This window comes from Mustela lutreola, chromosome 9, assembly GCF_030435805.1.
Source record: "Mustela lutreola isolate mMusLut2 chromosome 9, mMusLut2.pri, whole genome shotgun sequence".
NCBI classification, from domain to species: Eukaryota; Metazoa; Chordata; class Mammalia; order Carnivora; family Mustelidae; genus Mustela; species Mustela lutreola.
The window spans coordinates 123,018,823-123,037,417 of NC_081298.1; the positions used below are offsets into that span (position 1 = coordinate 123,018,823).

Genomic DNA, 18,595 nt, shown 5'->3' on the forward strand with positions numbered 1-18,595 from the left:
AAAAATAAAATTGGAAAAATCAAGAGAGATTCTTGTATTATTTACAAATATAAATATTAATATCAGAAGATACAACTAAAGACATTGAAATGGTTCTTGCCTCAAAAGGGCAGGACTCAGGGTCAGGGAAGGGCAAGCCAGGGAAGGATTTAACTAATGTTTTTTATAAACCTTATGATACAATTTGACTTATGTATTCACTTTGGTAATAATTAAAACACATAAAAATTATATTGCCAAGTATTAAAATTTATTATAAAAATTTTCATAATTGCTAAAACTTAGAAGCAACCAAGATATCCTTTAGTAGATGAATGGGTAAATAAATTGTAGTACATCCAGACACTGGACTATTATTCAGGGCTAAAAAGACATGAGCTATCAACCCATGAAAAGACATGAAGAAAACTTAAATGCAAATTACACAGGTAAAGAAGCCAGTTTGAAGAGGCCAGGTTAGCACTACAGAATTCCAACGATAGGACAGTCTGGAAAAGACAAAACTAAGACGACAGTAAAAAGATCAGTGGCTGCAAGGAGTTGAGCAGGGAGGGGAGGAACAGGAAGAGCACAAAGGATTCTCAGGGCAGTGACAAAACTCTGTACGATACTGTAGTGATAAAGAGATGTCATTCAACACTTGTCCTAACCCACAGAACATTCACCACTAAGGGTGAACCCCAGTGTAAACTTTGGACTCTGATGATGACGAGTCAGTGTAGGTTCCTCTGTGTTAAGAAGTGTACCCTCCCGTAAAGGGACACTGATAATGGGAGTGGCTCCGCATGCATGAAAATAGAGAATACAAAGGAAATCTCTGCACCTTCCTCTCAATTTTGTTTTGAACCTAAGGAGCTCTTTAAAAAAAAAAAAAAAAAGGGGGGCGCCTGGGTGGCTCAGTGGTTTGGGCTGCTGCCTTCGGCTCGGGTCATGATCTCAGGGTCCTGGGATCGAGCCCCGCATTGGGCTCTCTGCTCCGCAGGAGGCCTGCTTCCCTCTCTCTCTCTCTGTCTGCCTCTCTGCCTACTTGTGATCTCTGTCTGTCAAATAAATAAAATCTTTAAAAATATATATATAAAAATTATAAAACTTCTACAATTGAAAAAGTCTAACATGGATGAGAATCAGCAGATCAGTTGTACAAAATAATACTGAAACAGACTATAGCATTTATAAGAATTTATAATAAAGGAAGCACAACAAGCCAAAGGAAAAACAATATGGGGGGGTAGAAATCTATTGCTGAGAAGAGACAAATTCTTTGGTTTCTGCTTCGGGCAACTCTCATTTTTCCGTAATCCAACACATGATCCTTGCCCCCACCCCCAAAACTTGGCTTTAAGCATGTGAAAGGGACAGAAACAAGGTCCTTGGGGCCTCCAGCTTTGTCCTCATCAAGCATGGAGAGCCTTGGGATGATGAGATTTGGGGGGCAACATACATTGTGCTACCCGCTAAGCCTTTCCCGTGACTCTGACATGCGCCCTCTATGTTGTTAGCAGTTTTGATCCTTCTCTCAGTCTGCTTGACAGCTGCCACAATTAGCTAATGCAGGAAAGTTAAAATCAAATTCTTAACTTAATTCCACACAACCACCCACATATATGGCAAATGGGTTAAATAATTAAGTGTTAAAAATTAAAACATTCAAAAGAATAAAATATATAGTTTTAAATTAATCCTTGAATTAGAAAGAACTATCTAAGCATAAAAACAATGTTAAGAAATCATAAAGAAAAGTCTTTTAACTACATAAAACTCTATGCCAAAACACTGCAAATAAAGTTCAAAGGCAAATGACAAACTGAGCAAAATATCATGTGGAAACTGTAAGTTTAACATCTTAAATATGTATTTGTATTTCTAAAGTTTTGAAAAACCCACTAATCTCAATTATTTCATTAGCATGTAATATGAACAATTATTTCTTAGCAATTGCCAGGATAACACACAAACACATATACAGAATATATATATGTTAATATGCATATGATATTAATATGCATATATATGTTAATGTGTATATTAACATAAATATTGTGAATATATACACAAAATATATATATTGTATAATATATGCATATTAACATATATATAAAACACAAAACATTTTAAGTGTTTTATTTTACCACAATCAGAGAAATATGAATCCAAACAAATTTTTACCCATCAAATTTAAGAAAATGGAGCCATTAAAAATCACATTTTTAAACAGTATTTAATGATTTGGAGAAATTATAATAGCATGTCAAGTAAAAATATAAAATATATAACCATATATCAACCAAATTTTGCAAAAAGAAGTAAGCAGAAGAAACATACGGGTGATTTTTATTTTCTTCTTTTAACCTTTTTTATGGTTTTCACATTTTATACAATATTTTTATAGTCAAAAAAATGATGCTCCATCTTAAGTGTATGACAAAAGGAAACTGATAATTTTGATAAATTTAGAAAAACTAGCAAATAGCTACCATTTGTTGAGTACTTAACAGGGAATTAAGCACTGTTCAGGGTGCTTTATACATTTATCAACACATTTAATCGTCATACAAACTCTTGAGGTATTACTGGCCCCATTTTACAGAAGGCAAGCTTCTATAGAAGAGGCACAAGAAGAGAATTAAGATCACATAACTGGTAGGTGGAGAGGCTGATTCACACCCAAGCAAGGACTTCAGCATGAGACCAGAGGACCATCTGTGGAGCTACAACTGAAATACTATACAACCAGGGAAGTTAACGTTCTAGAAGAATATTTCATGGCAAGGAAAAACAGTCACAACATAGCAAGTGACAAACAAATTTAATTCAATATGTCAAGGAGTCTGTCCGTGTGTATGTATATGAGAGAGAGAAAGAATATGAATTTAAAGAAATGTCTTGTCAGAAAGAGAATCATCCCACCTCAGAATATAGTTATAAAGTTCGCTTCACTTGCTTTTCCAAGTTTTCAAGCTTTTCAACCCTCAGAGTTCTGTTTCCTTGATAACAAAGTCGCTCCCTCAGTCACGACAGCCCCTGAGCAGGACTTATGGAAGGTCACGGAACGGGATGTACTCTTGCTGAGTCACCATCTCCCAATCACTATACTGCTCACAGCAGGGAAAGAGCAGCCCTTTCATTAACTACATAGATAACCAGGAGAAAAGCTCTACTTAAAAACAATTGAAGAGTAGGGATATCTGGGTGGCCCAGTTGGTTAAGCTTGGTTAAGCATCCAGCTCTTCATTTCAGCTCAAATCATGAACTCAAGGTCATGAGATTAAACTCCACATTGGGCTTCAGGCTCTGTGAAGAGTCTGCTTGGGGTTTTCTCCCCCCTCTCCCTCTGCCCCTCCCACTGATCATGCTCTCTGTTCTCCAAATAAATAAATAAATAATATTTTTTTAAAAACATAAAAATAAAAATAAATAAAAGTAAATTTGATTATCTTAAACTAATTCTCATTAAGTTAGATAGTATCTACCTTACCATATTTGGGGGCACATTTAAAGTACTGGATTTTCCCAACACTTCCATTGTTTTTCCCTTCTGGTTCATCCAGCTCAATGCCAGCCCACTGCCCACTTGCAAATTCAGTTGTTCCACAAAATCTTAATGTTCCAACCTAAAGAAAACATAAATCAGAATAAATTTTGAGGATTACTAGTAATTCTAAATGTGCCACTCTTACAACTTTACCAGGGAAGTTTTTAAAAACCATTCTCTCTAAGTAGACATTAGAAAAGGAATATTACCAGGGGTAAAAAGAGGTATTATATAATAATAAGAGTCAATTCACCAAAAAGAATCCTAAATCTGTATGCACCTAACAACTCATTTTAGAAAATCTCCAAACATTTGGAAATTGAAAAATATACTGCCAAATAACCCATGGTGCAAGAGAAATTTAAAAACATTTTAAATTGAGTGAAAATGGTAACATAATATACAAAAATTTATAGGATGCAGCAAAAGCAGTGCTTAGAGGGAAATTTATAGCATGAAACACTTGTATTAGAGAAGGTCTCAAGTCAATGACCTAAAATTTCATTTTAAGAAACTAGAAAGTGAAGACCCAAAGCAAGCAGGAGAGAAACAGTAAAGATAAGAAATTACAGGGTACCTGGGTGGCTCAGTCAGTTAAGTGTCTGCATTCAGCTCAGGACATGATCCCGGGATCCTGGGATCAAGCTCCACATCAGGCTCCCTGCTATGCAGTGAGCCTGCTTCTCCCTCTCCCTCTGCCCCACCCCCAGCTCATGCGCTCTCTCTCTCTCTCTCTCAATCTCATAAATAAATAAAATCTTTTTAAAAAAGGTAAGAAATTAAGAACAGAAAAAATAGAGAAAATCAATGAAACAAAAACTGGTTCTTCATAAGGAAGGTAAGATTGATAAACGTATAGCTAGGGACCAAGAAAACAAACGAGGGAGAAGACATAAACTGCACACATCATGAATGAATACAGGACATCATGACATTCCTTCAGTCATTTAAAACATGGTAAGAAAATACTTTGAATGACCCTGTGCCTATAAATTTAACAAATGAGATAAAAAGTTCCAACTCCTAGAAAGGTGCAAACTATCAAAGCTCACACTTGGATTATAGTTAAAAACCTTCTAAAAAACAAAAACAACAACAAACCCTTCAGAACCATATGGACTTACTGGTGGATTCTACCAAAGAATTTAAAGGAAGAGTAATCATCACTACACAAACCTAGTATATAAAAGTGGAAGGACTAATTCTCAACTCATCCCCAGCATTACCTTGATACCAAAACCAGACACAAAGATCCTCAACAAAATAAAAGCAAATTAAATAATCATGATTATTTACATATGATATCCCACACAAACAAAAAAGCCAAGAGAATTAATAAATTTAGCAAGGTTATAAGATATATGGTCAATATACAAAAATCAACTATATTTTTATGTGTAATTTCCAAAACACCACTATTTACAGTAGCACCAAAGATCATGAAAAACTTTGGCATAAATATAACAAAGCATAGCAATATCTAAGATATACTTAAAATACGATTGGCAAGAAAGAAGTCAAACTTTCATTATTTGCAGACATGGTACTCTACGTAGAAAACCCAAAAAAAGACTCCACCAAAAAAACTGCTAGAACTCATACATGAATTCAGCAAAATTGCAGGATACAAAATCAATGTGCATAAATCTGTTGCATTTTTATACACAAGTAATGAAGAAGCAGCAAAGGAAATCAAGGAATTGATTCCATTTGCAATTGCACAAAAACAATAAGATACCTAGGAATAAATCTAACTAAAGAGTTCAAAATCTGTACTCTGAAAACTATAGAATACTTATGAAAGAAATTGACAAGGACACAAAGAAATGGAAAAGCATTCCATGTTCATGGATTAGAAGAACAAATATTGTTAAAATGTCTATACTAGGGACACCTGGGTGGCTCAGTCAGTTAAGTGTCTGCCTTTGGCTTAGGTCATGATCCCAGGGTCTTGGGATCAAGTCCCACATTAGACTCCCAGCTCCACGGGGAGCCTGCTTCTCTCTCCACCCTTTACCCCACTCATCCTCTCTCTCAAATAAATAAATAAAATCTTTGGCAAACAAAAATTTAAAAAAACATCTAGGGGTGCCTGGGTGGCTCAGTTGGTTAAGCTGCTGCCTTTGGCTCAGGTCGTTAACCCAGGGTCCTGGGATCAAGTGCTGCATCGGGCTCCCTGCTCAGCAGAGAGCCTGCATCTCTCTCTCTCCCTCTACCTGCTGCTCTGCTTACTTAGGCTCTCTATCTCTCTGTCAAATAAATAAATAAAAATCTTTAAAAAGAAAATGTCTATACTACCTCAAGCAGTCTACACATTTAATGCAATCTCTACCAAATTACCACCAGCATTTTTCATAGAGCTGGAACAAAAACTCCTAAAATTTGTATAGAACCACAAAAGACCCTGAATAGCCAAAAGCAATTCTGAAAAAGAAAATCAGAACTGGAGGAATCACAATTCCAGATTTCAAGCTACATTACAAAGCTATAATCTTCAAGACAGTATGGTACTGGCATAAAAACAGGACACATAGGTCCATGGAAAAGAATAGAGAGCCCAGAAATGAACCCACAACTATATGGTCAACCAATTTTAAACAAAGCAGGAAAGAATATCCAGTGGAAAAAAGATAGTTTCTCTAACAAATGATGTTGGAGAAAATGGACAGCTACATGCAGAAGAAGGAAACTAGACCATGTTCTAGTTTAAAAAAAAATTAATTAAAAATGGATAAAAGATCTTAACATGAAACAGGAAACCATCAAAATTCCAGAGAACACAAGCAGAAACATCTTTGCCCTTGGCCATAGCAACTTCTTACTAGACACGTCACAACAGGCAAGGGAAACAAAAGGAAAAATGAACTATTGGGACTTCATCAAGAATAAAAGCTTCTGTCTGCACAGCAAAAAAATAATAATAATAATAATAATAATAATAACAAAAAAAACAATCAACAAAACTAAAAGGCAAAATGGGAGAAGATATTTGCAAAGGTGACATATCAGATAAAGGGTTAGTATCCAAAATATATAAAGAATATATCAAACTCAACCCCCCAAAAAACAAATAACCCAGTTAAGAAATGAGCAGATGACATGAATAGATACTATTGCAAAGAAGACATCCAGATCACTAACGGACACATGAAAAGAAGCCCAACATCACTCATCATCAGGGAAAGACAAATCAAAACCATGACGAGATACCACCTCACACCTGTCAGAATGGCTAAAATTAACAGCACAAAAACAACAGGTGTTGATGAGCATGGGGAGAAAGGAGATCCCTCTTGTACAGCTAGTGGGAATGCAAACTGATGCAGCCACTCTGGAAAACAGTATGGAAGTTCCTCAAAAGGTTAAAAATAGAAACACCCTACAATCCATCAATTGCACCACGAGGGATTTACCTAAAGATACAAAAACACTGATCTGAAGGGATACATGCACCCCAATGTTTACAACAGCGTTATTAACAATAGCCAAACCATGGAGAGAGCCCGAATGTCTATCAACCAATGAATGGATAAAGAAGATGTGGAATATAACTCAACCCTAAAAAAGTGAAATCTTGTCATTTGCAGTGATGTGGATGGAGCTAGAGTGTATCGTGCTAAGTGAAATAAGTCAGAGAAAAATACTACATGATCTCACTCATATGTGGAATTTAAGAAAGAAAACAGATGAACATATAGGAAGGGGGAAAAGAAAAAAAAGAAGGAAACAAGTCATTAGAGATTCTGAATGCTAGAGAACAAACTGAGGTGATGGAGAGAGATGGGGATGGGCTAGATGGGCTTTAAGGAGGGCACGTGTTATGATGAGCACTAGGTGTATGTGATGAATCACTGAATTCTACCTTCAGAAACTAGTATTGTACTGTATGTTAACTACCTGAAATTTAAATAGATAAATGTTTAAAACTACAAAACTGACGAAACAAGTCAAAAACCTACTAAACAGAGATGTATTGCAACTTGCGGTCTTTTTTATTTTATTTATTTATTTTAGAGAAAGAGCGTGAGCACAAGCAGGGAGAGGGAAGAAGGAAAGGAAAAGAGAGAATCTCAAGCAGACTCCATGCTGATTACAGAGCCCAACACTGAGCTCAATCCCATGACCCTGACCCTGAGATCATGACCCAAGCTGAAATCAAGAGTCAGCTACCTAACCAACTGAGCCACACAGGAGCCCCAATAACGCTTGGGTTTAAAGATTCTATATCTTCAAGATATCTGTTCTCCTCAACTGATCTATGTCAATACGACTTCATTCAAAATCCCAGTGGGATTTTTTGCATGATTTAAGATCCATAAGCTGATTCTACAATGTATATGGAAAGACAAAGGAACAAAAAATAAACAAAACAAAACAAAACAAACTTGAAGGCCTGATGTCATGTGATTGCAAGATTTACCATAAAGCTACAGCAATCATGACAGACTAGTACTGAAGAAAGGGTAATCATTAGATCCACAGAGTAGAATAAAATCCAGAAATACACCCATACACCTAAGGTCAGATGACAAAGGGGAAAGGGTGATTTAAGAGACAAATAACGGTGTTTTCAAAGTATTGTGATGGAACAAATAAGTAATCAGATGCAAAAAAAGAGAAACTCTATCTATACGTAGTATTCTGTATAAAAGGTAATTCAAAATTGAATATAAAACTAAATGTAAAACCTGAAAGTATAAACTTCTGGGAGAAAATCTATGTACTGTATCTTCTACTGTCCTATGACACTGTACAAAATTTCTTAGCTATGCTGAACACAAAATCCATATAAGAAAAAGTTGATAAAATGGGCTTCATCAAAATTTCAAACTTCCACTTTTTGAAAGAAATTCCTAAAAGGATGACAAGGCAAGCAACAGAGTGAGACAAAGCATGACGGAAGCAAGACTGTCCTTGTGACGATCAGGTTAAACCCAGCTGACTGGGACAAACACACTCATTATACACTTCTGTTTTTGTGCAGCTTCAAATTACCCAAAATGAAAACAACAGAATAACTCTTCTAAACATCCATTCTGAGACACAGGACAGGAATTCTGAAGAGGCTGAATATTAACCCCAAGTTAAAAAAAAAAAAAAAAAAAGCTAACAAATGTCCAAATGTCCTGGGAATATATTCTTTTGGAAGCTGGTAACTGTCACTCTCAATCATTTGTCTGGAGCTTACCTTCCTTTCTCAAGCAATTTTCTCAGTAAATCAAGCTTCCAGATTTGGGTATTTTCTGCAAGACTCATGTCACCCTCCCCACAAGCCCACCCAAATATTTACACATAACTGAGTTAGGAAACAGGAACTTCCTGGTCCCTTCTCCATACCCAGCTCCCTATTAACCCTAAAGCTAAAGAAAATGAAACAGCCATTCCCTGAGGTATTAAAAAAAAAAAAAAAAAAAAAAAAGAATGGCTGGCGACAAGACAGCACCATAAGGACACTGACACTTTGGAGAAAAAGAGGCATCTGGAGTATCTTCAGTAGGCCAGGGGCTGGGGCCTCTTCCTCATTTCCACATACATTTTTATTATGACTTTAAAATAACAACTAAGGTTTCTCTATCTATAGGATCTCAAGGCCAAATATCCATGGATGGTAAGAGTCTCCTTTGCTCCATTTCCTGCTGGTAGCTGTAGTGGGAAAACCCACTGGGGGCAGCAGGGGGGCTGCAGGAAAGCCCTCCAGGCTCAGCAAAGTCTCAGCTCGGGCCTCCAAAGGCACTCAGCAGCCCTGCTGAACCCCACTGTCCCACCCAGCAGAGGGGCCTTCGGTATTCCGTCCGGGGGTAAGCCTGCCCCTCAGTTTTGCCATTGCCATTAAATCTGTTCCTATTTGCACACTGCACTTTTTCTAAAACCTCAAAACTCTGGCCACACTGTATGGCCACACTGTGACCTTGGCCACAGCCGCAGAGACGGCGGTTACTTCCTGTACCTTCTGTCCTGCGATAATGACACGATCCCCCAACTTCAGACCGAGGGACGAGAGCATCGCCTTGCTGGTGACGCGGTCACAGTTCGGAAGCAGGGGCTTTGAAATGTCACACGACAGGGGCGCCGCGTCTAACAGCATCTGCTTGATTTCTTTAGCGGTCGCCGCGGCATCGGCCATCTCTAATGGCATTTCCACTGGGTCCGGGACCACGTCAGCAGGGATCTGTCCTTTGTCATTCTGCAAATACACGGAAGAGAACATTTTTACTCCATATCACTTATAGCTCTACACAGTCATACAGTTATTTAAAAAAAAAATAAAAGTGGAAAAAAACTTAAGTTCAATTCATTCACTGTGTCATCAAACTATTTACTGAACATTGACAACGTGCCAGGGGCCGTCCCAAATGCTCCGGATGCCCCAGCGAGGAGAAAAAGCCCTGTCCTCAGAGAGCACGCCGTCTGGTGGGAGAGACAAACCACACACAAACGAGTGAAAGAGACGGTCCATCCAATGGTTAAAAAGTGGCAGAGAGAGAAGCAGTTCTGAGAAGGGAAGGAGAGACCACCAGGAGGGTGGCATCTAGGCACGCAGCATGGCCAGGGAGGGACGCCTGGGGAGCTCCGTGCAGGCAGCTGGTCGGGGAAGGCGGCCCCGGCTCGAAACGTGAATGCTGGAGCTCGTGAGTGGAGGGCATCCCTGACCATGTGGGTGTAGACACAGAAGTCACAGCACTGACTGGCCTCCCAACAGCAGGTCCAAGATTCTGCCGCCTCGGCCGTGTGACCTCACCCACCCTGTCCACACAGGGAGTGACTCAGATTTCAGGAACAGAAAGTACAGTTTCAGTACTTCTAAAGTGTGGACGATAATCAAGAAAACAGGCCTGGTCTCACTATAAAGGACAGACTGCCTCCTTGGATTTAATGCTCCAACAAGACACAATGAATGGTCAGTTACAAGCCCACTAACATCTGCGTGGCGTTTCTATAACCAAATCCTATCATCTAAATTGTCTCATTTGATTCTCACGTCAAGAAAAAGCTTACGAATAAGACAGATTAAAAATCCATGCCGAGAGTATTTATTGTAGTAGAAGCTACAATAACCAACTGAACAAGTAAAATATGACTATCATTTCTAGTTTGCCAATTAGAGAAATTCAGCAAGGAAACTTAATGACGTCTTCCAAGTCATTTATCGGATTCCTGGCAGATGGGACATCGGAAGCCATGTCTGGGACCGGCTACACTCAGCCCTCCTCCTACTTAGGGCTATCCTTCCCTCAAACACGGAATCTCTCTTTATGTTCCTCAACAACAAAAAAAAAAAAATTACGAGTTACGGGAGAGTTTCCAGACTATAATCTTCTTTTAATGTGATTAACTGAGATTTCCTGTGCTGAGAAACTTCTTTTCCTTATCTTCTCTGCTGACAACGACCTTCAAATGATCCATATGGATGAAAGAATGAGGCTTTTAGAATACACTTAGTTTGTGAGTGCCTCACAGTTCTTGTTTTAAAATTCAGGTCAGCTTGGTCCTAAGTAAAAACATGGCGGGGAGACACGTCATCAAATTTCTGGGATGGTGATGGGGCTGTTTTAAAGAATTTCAGATTTCAAAGAAAATATACAAAATATAATAAAGGTATGTATAGCAATTACATGTGCTCTTGATAAAAAGGAGGGAGGAGTTTTTTTAAAACCTTGTACTGATGAGTTGTAAGCTATACTGACAAAGACTATTTTACTTTAGGTTTTTAAGTCCTCACCTTTCTAGAGTAAGTCACACACTTATGTTAATTCTGATAAAATTTGGCAACTAAAATTTCCGTTAAAAAAATTATAATAAAATTTGGGGCGCCTGGGTGGCTCAGTGGGTTAAGCCGCTGCCTTCGGCTCGGGTCATGATCTCGGGGTGCTGGGATCAAGTCCCGCATCAGGCTCTCTGCTCAGCAGGGAGCCTGCTTCCTCCTCTCTCTCTCTCTCTGCCTGCCTCTCTGCCTACTTGTGATCTCTCTCTGTCAAATAAATAAATAAAATCTTTTCAAAAAAATTATAATCAAATTTTAAAAATGATGATGTCATGCTAACATAAGAAGGCTTGCTCATGATTAGTTACAGAATTCCAATTTCTTCTAAAATTGTGGGTACCAGAGTATGAGCCAAGGGCTACTGCTGACGCACATGTTGGCTGCTTTTCTTTTGTTGTTAAGTATTAACCATCAAAATACAATAATTTATTATTGTTTCTGGCTTGAATTGGACATTTACCTCAATGACATGCCTCACTGCTTTTTATTAGATTCAAAATAGTCTCTCCACTAAGGAGGTTCTGTCAACAGTAATACTAGGAAAAATAAAAACATATCACCTTCACATTCCAGCCAAATTGGGGGATCAGCTCCTAGCCTTGGTGAATGCTAGTCTCCTCTGTCTAAAAGGCTTTTCAGACCTCCCTCCTCTAGCTATGTTTCAGACCTCCCTCCTCCAACTGTGTTTAGGTGCCCAATGTCACCTTTGCCAGAAAGACTTAGCGAGATGCCCCTCATCTGTGCCCACCCCCACATCGCAACCCACGGAATGTCAATGCACAACAGCAAAACTACTTGTCCATCCTCCCCTCTAGACTGTATTCTCTTTGGGGACAAAGACTTTTATTTATTGTATTCTCCTCGTGCCCAAGAAATAACAGGGAAGGCGAGAGGGGGAGTGGGGTCAAGATAGAGGGAAGAAGGGTTAACTAACTAATGATGGGGGTAAAACCGAAGGAACAGCGGCAGGAAGAAGCCAGGAGGAGACGGGAAGCTAGAAAGCGGAGAGAAGAGGACAAGGTGGGGAGGGAGAGGCTTTTTCAAACCCTGCCCCCCACCCTTCCCTTCAAAGGATGGCCCAGACCCAGTTAAAAATCCCTGCCAGAGGAAGTCACTGCTATTCATATTGAGGAAAAGAACAGTGACAGCCACTCTGTAAAGACAACGAAGTACCAGAAGGCTTGAAGATTATGAAATTCATCCTGTGTGTTAACTTCGTAAATTTACTAATTTACATGATTACCATGAAAAAATTCATTTTTCCTTTAATTTTTAAAGGTTTACTATACTCCTAAATGTGCATTTTCAAAAATTTTCTGGAATAAAATTTCTTTCTAAAAGAATTAAAATATGATTTAATATAAAGCTTTCACTATAACATATGCATTTTAATTTGATAATTAATTCTTTATAAATATATCAAAAAACTAAATAAAAACAAACTCAAAGATGATGACACATTACGGAACATTTTACCTCACTGAATGAAAGGAAATTTTATAGAACTTATCAGGATAAGGGGACTGAAATTCACTGCTATGCCTTATATTTATTGGAGATAAAGTTCCATTGCTCTTTCTACGCAGCACAGAAACATAAATTCTTTACTCGTATGAGTTCCATAACAACATCCAGATCAACTCTTTACTGGAAGATAATGTTAGACATTTTAACTCCTTAAATATTTTTCACTTTTAATTTAACCTCTTACCCTAAATGCTGGATTTGCTCCAAGCTCCAACAAGCATCTCACAGTACTTGCGCACAAGTTATAAGCAGCGATATGCAGAGCTGTTCCAAAATTAAAGTCACTGCAAGTGGCATCTACATCTGCAATTAAACATCGCCAAGTATATTAACTAAAAATTTAAATTTAGCTATGATAATATAAAAGGAGACAGGTGGAATTGGTTTTTTTTTTCTGGTTGGGGTGGGGAGGGAGAACTCAACCCCACCCACTAGAAGCACCATTTCACAATGGAACCAAATCTTCATATTACAATCTAGTTAACCAAAATTTTCTCAGTACAATAAAATTTCACTATAACATGGGCTGGTATTATCATAGATTTTCCAGCTATCACAAACTAAACTCTATAAATTATATTTAAAATAAATAAATGGCAATAATTCATGTTTGTAAACGTAACGATCTTAACACAGTCTCTCATGAGCCTCTTGCATATATGTTGTGACAGCTACAATGAGGTAGTAAGGTGTAGGTCAGGAACCAGCCCATAGGCAAACACAACTCACCATCCACTTTTATAAACAGCGTTTTATTGGAACATAGCCACAAATATGTATTTATATATTCTCTATGGCTAGCTTCCTGATGTAACTGCAAAATCAAGTAGCTGCACTGGCCCACGAAGCTGACAGTATTTCCTACCTGGCCCTTCACATAAAATGTAGTAGGTAAAACAATGCAGAATTTTCAAATCGGGAATAAGTTAAAGACTAATTAAATGTACAAATCCTCTTAAATCATATTCATTTGTAATACTGTATTCAACAAATGAATTTGGACTTCATGGTAGGAAAAAAGAATCTTGCAATTCTAAGGACATTTTAATAACTTTCAATAAATCAATAGCATATAAGATGATATTCTTAGATACAAGAAATCTTCCAGATTTGGGAGTCCCATTTTGCATATTTTTGATAACAAGGGTTTAATATATCTGGTTCTACTGATTCTATTTTAATCTAAACCACACCGCCCCACATGAACTACCTACAATTGCAAACAACTAAAACATGCTCAGGACAAACCTTCTTGAGTTATTAAAGACACTGTAAAATCAAAAGAGGCTTTCTTCCTAACATCAGTCAAAAATTAGAAGGTAAAAGTTACAGATAAAATGGAAGACTATACAAAGCAGAGTGAGAAACAAACATTCTGGGAAATTTACCTACTGAATTGTTACTAAAACAAGTCTTCTATGAATATGGATAACACTGTATACCACTCAGCTTTAACTTAGAGTAATACTACTGCATTTGCTCTCATATTTTTCTCAATAGAAAACTGACCCACAGAGAGGACCAGAGAGAAAGTCAAAACACCAGCACTGTAATAGAGACTGTCTGATACTCAATTTCAGGATATTACCATCAAAATAGGAAGAGGGGTGGAAACCTGAATTTGTATCCTTCTTTAATCAGAGAATTTCAGAACCAAATGCCATCTAAAACACATTTTATGATTTCGATGCTTAGGACTGAAAGCTTTGTTGTTCTATTTCTGGCTACTCAAGACAAAAGAATTATATAGCACAGAGATTCAATTACACTTCATAAAATCCATGTTATATGGGGAATTTGCAGAGATATAAAAACCCAGAGAACACTGTCTTACTTTGTAACTCTTTATACTAAACCTTTTGTTTAACAACAGCAATTAATCTTTAGTAAAGATATTAAACTATTCCTGAGAAAAAATGTTCATATGGAACAAGATGGATTAGAAGCAGAAATCTCTTTGAATTTTAATTTTTATGCCACTAATAAAGTGTCAACTAAGAACATCAAATGGTTGGTGAGCTTACAGTACTTGCCTTTTGGTTTAGATGTCTTCAATATCACTTTTATAAGCTCAGGGACATCAAAATAAGCAGCATAGTGCAAAGCATTCATATTTGTCCAGCGACTCCGTAAACTAACATCTGCTCCCAGATCAATAAGTTGAGTTGCAAATTTTACAGCTGTATCAACATCACCTAAAGAAAGTTTTCTATATTATTTTTCTCCAGTACAACCGGAAGTTTCAATGGATAGCTAGCTACTACCTTATTTGAAAAGCCAGAGCAAATAGCATACTGAATCAACATACACACCTCAAAAATTTCACTTACAAGGAATTTTTTCTAAAAAAAATCATACTCAGAAATATGGATAAACACTCAGTTGTAAAGATGTTCATCACAGTACTTTGTATTTGGAATAAAATTTTGAAACTAAACTACTTTATAAATAAATAGACTATTTTGTTCTAAAATAAAATTCTAAAAGTACAATAATATGAAATTGGTTAAATCATAAGTGATTCACATACTAGGATACTATAAAGCCAATAAAAGCAATGCCCAGACCAGTGCTACTCAGCATGCTCTGTGCACCACTACCAGTCCCAAACTGTCATTTCTCTGTCCTTTGGATAACCCTTTTCTTTTTCCCAATGCAATAATTTCTTCAGAATATATGAATTAAAATGTAATATTATGCCATCTGAAAAACAATTAGGCTTGTATTTTAAGTCTTTATTTGATTTTTCTTATTATAATTTCATTTGTTTTTGTTTTTGTTTTTGTTTTACAAAAATCAGTCCATGATGGATTGTAAGAAAAAAAAAGTCCTTCACTGTTAACAGCTTCTTAAGAAGCTTTTATTGGACTACTGAAACAGGGAGAGATACTCACAATACATAGCTAAGTAACAGAGGCAGATTTATACATTGGTGAAGCACAGAACACCAATCTGGGAAAACATGCATATGTTAGGTATACAGGAATACTCCTTAGGCCTGAAAACTGGGGTCTGTGAGGACTGGGATGCTTGGAAAACAGCTTGGATTATCTAACCTTGCTGTAAACTCTCAGGAACATTCTAGAGTGCTACCAGTAACTCTCACCTACTGAGAATGCAGCTATGCAGCCTGTTCTAGAAAAGCTGGGAGGTGTCAGGAGACTAGAAAGACTCCCACCCCTGAGAAAAGAGGGGGAAGGGAACACAGTTTTGGGGAGGACCCAACTGTATGCTTGCCTGTTCAGGGGACGTTATTATCATCAGCTAGGTGCCCTCCCAGGGACTCTGGTGGCATAACACAGCTTATACAAACACAAATACAGATGTCTTAAGCCACTAGCTGATTCACCACACACTTACCGATACCGTGAGCTCCAGATTTGCAAGTGTAATGTAAGAGAGTCATATCCGTCAGTCCGTCTCTGTCATTCACGTTGCAGCCTCTCTTAAGAATCTGAGGAAACCAAGAAGATGTGACAACATGATGACTGAACACTGATTTCAAACCCACACTGGGAATTAAGTTAATCCATCCTATCAGAATTAGTTCTCAATAAAATGAGTAGCTAGAACTGGCTTCTCTTAAGGATAAATTTTAAAGTCTACATCCAATAGCAATAATGAAAATAATTTGTCACTAGACTGAAGGAAAATCTTAAAGACCATTTCCAGGTAATCTGGCACTCTAAGTATGTCCCTTAGCCTCTCAAGGGATAAGCAAAATTTTCATTCTAATGGGTGTAATGGTATTTGAAAAAATATGTAAGCTCTCTCTTCTTACATGACAATATGCAGGTCAAAAAACCCAATTATTCTTTCTTGCTTCCTTCAAAAAATCAAACATTTTTGAAAACTATATTGAAGCCTACATCTTTACCAGACCACCCAAAAGTATAGATAAAACATGTTGGTAATCAAATCTCCTCATGAAATGTATTTTTTAAAGTCTACAGAATAAAGGTGTACAAAGAAAGGAAGTATGTTATGTATGAGTCTCTAACATCAGAATCTCTAACATCAGAACTTTAGGCATAAGCAAGTGAGGAGCATGAGGGAACAATAGAAAGAAGGAACAATACTAACTCAACTGCCCCATGCAAAGCCTAGAGATACAAAGAACAAACATCAGAATTTTTAAAAGATTTTTCATTTACCATCACCTTTCCATTCAGATGGTGGGGTCTGCTCGGGGGGAAGGTTGGGAGCATCTATACAATTAAAAATCCTAACAATACAAAATGTAAAATGGAAGAATTCCTTACCTCATTGCCAATAATGTCAATGTTTTGTTGGACCTGAGGAACCCACTGTCTTAAAATGGCAAATAATTCTGATACAGAAGTTTTGGGATCAAAGAGAATTTCCTGGCATGATGTATCATTAGGATCAAAGAAAGAAAACTCTGTTTGAAATAAAAAAAAAAAAAGGTGTAAATTAAACTTATTAAAAGTGCCAAATAAATATATTGAAAATAATAAAAATAAGATTAGGGCTTAAATGATGAAGATATTTTTATATTTTTATTTTTTTATTTTTTGATACAGATATTTTTAGATGTAAGAAAAAGTAGATTTACATTAAGCAATTTTCAGAACCAAAGTCAAAAGAGCCAAAAAATATGCAGCATTCCTGAATTGTTGTGGGAAAGAGATTTCTGGGCACCATACCACATTTTATTAGAGACAGAACAAAAAATGTGAGCGCACCAGTCTCAGACCTTGAACTTTTCAACAACTACTTCTAAGGCACAGAAAATCTGTCAGATTTTATCAATATTTTCAGCTTTCACAACATAAATATGGCATGAACAGTAGACTCACATCTATAATTAAAACACACAGAAAAGGGGGAAATGCCAAAATATCAACTGGCGTGCAATTTTATATAAATTCTTTTTACTTCTCTGTGTTTACTTAATTTTTCTATAAGAGACAGGCATTACCCTCTACCCCCTGAAGACGCGTGATAACCGTGATGCCAACTGACAAGGGACCGACAGCTAGTGATGCAGAAGTGAAACCCTGGGCCAGAGTGACGGGGTGATTTGGGGATGTGTATTAGTAAAAACATGGAATACTAGCAAAATTGAACATGATTGAAATACGTCTTAAAACTTTTCTAAGATTCACAGAAAACTTTGGTCAGCCTATGGTTAAAGAAGAGACTGGAAGAAAATCAGATTCTGCTATCTCAAACAAACCAAAAAAAAAAAAAAAAAAAGGTGGGGGGAACAGGCAAGGAGTCTAAAAAACCAGAAGTATCTAAGGGAGGAAAGCATGAGAGAACCAACAATCGCTGAGTACTTACAACTTACCAGACACCCTACACATCCTCACAAGCACCCTACCTGGGAAGTACTATTATTCTCACTTTGCAGGTAAAGAAACCAAAGCTCAGACTAAATCATACTTGCTCCAAGTCACACAGCTAGTAATTGGCACATCTGGGGGTAGAAAACCAGATCTGTATCCAAAGTCTATATTGTGCTGACTCTGTAAGAGAATTCACTATTGAAGTCAGCTTTTAATAGCATACATGAGTAGCAGGATTCATGTTGGTTTTTTTAATGCTCTTTGCAGTTGTATATATTTTCCAAAATCATACTATATACACATAATTCATACTTTAGAATCAGGGTAACTAAAAGGTGAGTGGAAAAGCACAAAACCAAGTGTGCATATGAAGGGAGAGCTGCGGTCTGCTAGAGAGAATCAGAAAAGCGAAAACTAAAGTGACATACTATCTAAAATATTTGACAACAGAATGGCCCTCTA

The 18,595-nt window shown here is 37.2% G+C and overlaps 1 protein-coding gene across 4 annotated transcripts in view; it reads right to left on the minus strand.

Annotated features, from left to right (window-relative positions):
* CLIP4 (CAP-Gly domain containing linker protein family member 4) overlaps nt 1-18,595 on the minus strand; it is a 92,256-nt gene that overhangs the window by 43,530 nt on the left and 30,131 nt on the right. For all 4 annotated transcript variants that reach the window (XM_059188717.1, XM_059188714.1, XM_059188716.1 and 1 more), the window contains exons 3-8: nt 17,084-17,223; nt 16,182-16,275; nt 14,855-15,016; nt 13,006-13,124; nt 9,480-9,716; nt 3,476-3,611 (exon numbers count right to left, since the gene is read on the minus strand). In XM_059188717.1, the coding sequence (XP_059044700.1) occupies nt 3,476-3,611; nt 9,480-9,716; nt 13,006-13,124; nt 14,855-15,016; nt 16,182-16,275; nt 17,084-17,223 (888 nt within the window). The remainder of the gene's footprint in view (nt 1-3,475; nt 3,612-9,479; nt 9,717-13,005; nt 13,125-14,854; nt 15,017-16,181; nt 16,276-17,083; nt 17,224-18,595) is intronic.